This window comes from Tachysurus fulvidraco, chromosome 9 (assembly GCF_022655615.1).
Source record: "Tachysurus fulvidraco isolate hzauxx_2018 chromosome 9, HZAU_PFXX_2.0, whole genome shotgun sequence".
In the NCBI taxonomy this organism is placed as follows: Eukaryota; Metazoa; Chordata; class Actinopteri; order Siluriformes; family Bagridae; genus Tachysurus; species Tachysurus fulvidraco.
The window spans coordinates 28,221,334-28,223,480 of record NC_062526.1 but is presented as its reverse complement, the minus strand read 5'-3'; the positions used below and the strand labels follow the sequence as shown (position 1 = coordinate 28,223,480).

The following is a 2,147-nucleotide window of genomic DNA, read 5'->3' as shown; positions in this document are numbered from 1 at the left end:
TATTTGCTGCCCAGCATCCAACACTAGTAATGGTGAGCCACTCACTTTTTTGGGTCCCACGCTGGACCTTAGAATTGGGGACCTATCATTTGTCCTTGTGCATTCAGAGACTGAAATTCCAGTTTATACAGAAGGTGGTTTCTGGCAAGCCTAGCTCAGAGTTTCCTGAGGTTGTGTGACACAGTTTCGGGGACATTTTGGGCCTCTTTGTTTGTGCTGTTTGGGCCTTGGTGCATTAGGGTAGAACTCTCCGTGGGGGTGCGACATTCTTACCAAATATTTGTTCTCAGAAAAAAGCAGACAAATTAGACTTTTGCAGGATTACATCAGCCAGTCTGCTGATTTTTTACTCATGAATAATACACTGGCAACAATTGCAAGGTGATTTGGCACAGATATTAGACTTCTACTCATAAAAAAACATACATAGATATATAAAGTATCTAATGAAATGGGAAAACACAAATCCTGTATCTGCAAATTGTAAATGTTCAGGAAAAAAACATCATGGATATTGTAGATACTTTTTCTATCTGCAATATCCATAATGTGTTCCTGAACATTTACCATCACATATCGAACAGCTTTGAAATCTTGTACAGCAGGTGAATTCATTGAAAATCTGTAAGGCAGCCTTCATTCCTGGCAGATGTGTGGACACATTGATCAAAAGATTGTTGATGATTGTTAATTGCATACTCAGGAAATGTGCATTTTCCCTAACCTTATAGATAAGCATGCATGTTATTTATCTATCAGTTATTAGTATAGCCAAATAATAACTGCAGAACAATTCAAACAATACAATCCGTGCTCTTTATTTTCCACATCTATTTTAATAAAGAATTAGAAGTATTGTGATAATTAAAGTACTAATAATAATTTTAGGCTGCATAAACTTTTATGTCAGAAGAGTTTGGGGCAAATATTTTTAGAGAAACAATGAGATATAGTGTTTTCCTGAACCATGGGTAGAAAAGCCCATATATGATAGGGTTGAATGTAGAATTAATATAACCCAACCAGACAAATAGTTCATAAACAATTCCAGGTGTGGTAAAGTTGTAAAGAGGATCAATGACAGATGTGATGAAATATGGCATCCAGCATAAATTAAATGCTCCTACAACAATCCCAAGAGTTTTTGCTGCTTTTTTTTCATGTTTCACCTTTTGTAAAATTTTACTTGATGCCACATCCGTTCTGCCCTGTTTTGTGCCCCCCAATTTCCTTGCATGCTTTTCTGACACCAGAAATATTTGAGCATACAGACCAATCATAACACAGACTGGCAAAACAAAAAATAGAGCCGTACTTATAGAAGCACATACACTATTAACCAAAAATAAACAACTTCCAAAACAATCTATTGATGCGATATAACTCTCTAAGTTTGCTTCATTTGCTTTTGTACCAACAGTACTGAAAGCATAAACTGTGGCCAAAATCCAACTCATTGCTGCCATAAGGCCTGCGACAGGTAGAGTTATTCTTGAAGGGTACTGAAGTGGAAAGCATACAGCTTGATATCGATCTGTAGCAATAGAAATCAGGTGAAAAATTGATGCACCAGTGAAGAGAAAGTCAAAAGTAGAATGCCAATAGCAGAATTCTTTTCCAAAGTACCAGCAGCCATCCACACTCCTGACCATACTGAAAGGCATGACTGTGATTCCCAGAAGTAGGTCCACCAGAGCCAGAGACATCACCAAAATGTTTGTAGGTGTGTGAAGTTGTTTAAAATGAGCTATAGAGATGATGACCACAGAGTTCCCTACAACTGTAATTACCGCTGCAAGCACCAGTATTGAATATAACACAGTTTTTGCTGCCACATTTTGAGAAATTTTCTGACATGAGACATTTGATTCAGGATAACAATATGCTATTACATCATCCTGCAGTAATTGTTCTTCTACCATCCTTCAAAATTATTATGTCAAAAACATAGACACACCACTCGCACTGATTCGCATTTTCACATGCAAAGTGATTCTTATTCTGATTGATGCTGATAGTTATACTTGCTTACCGTACAAGTAATGGGACCACCTGGGAGATAGTAGTCCAATAGAAAACAAGACACTTCCCCTTTAGGTAGAAGAAAAAATGTTTGTTATTACACATCTATGTCATACATGTAAAAT

General features: G+C 36.9%; 1 protein-coding gene across 1 annotated transcript; it reads right to left on the bottom strand.

The window, feature by feature from the left end:
* Positions 1 to 884: 884 nt before the first annotated feature.
* LOC113651728 (trace amine-associated receptor 13c-like) lies at positions 885 to 1,922 on the bottom strand. Its single transcript, XM_027160574.2, has one exon. The coding sequence runs from the start codon at positions 1,920 to 1,922 to the stop codon at positions 885 to 887; it is 1,038 nt and encodes a 345-aa protein (XP_027016375.2).
* Positions 1,923 to 2,147: the final 225 nt, after the last annotated feature.

Coding starts and splice junctions, on each gene's coding strand:
- LOC113651728 (XM_027160574.2), bottom strand. CDS start 1,922: ATGGTAGAAGAACAATTACTGCAGGATGATGTAATAGCATATTGTTAT.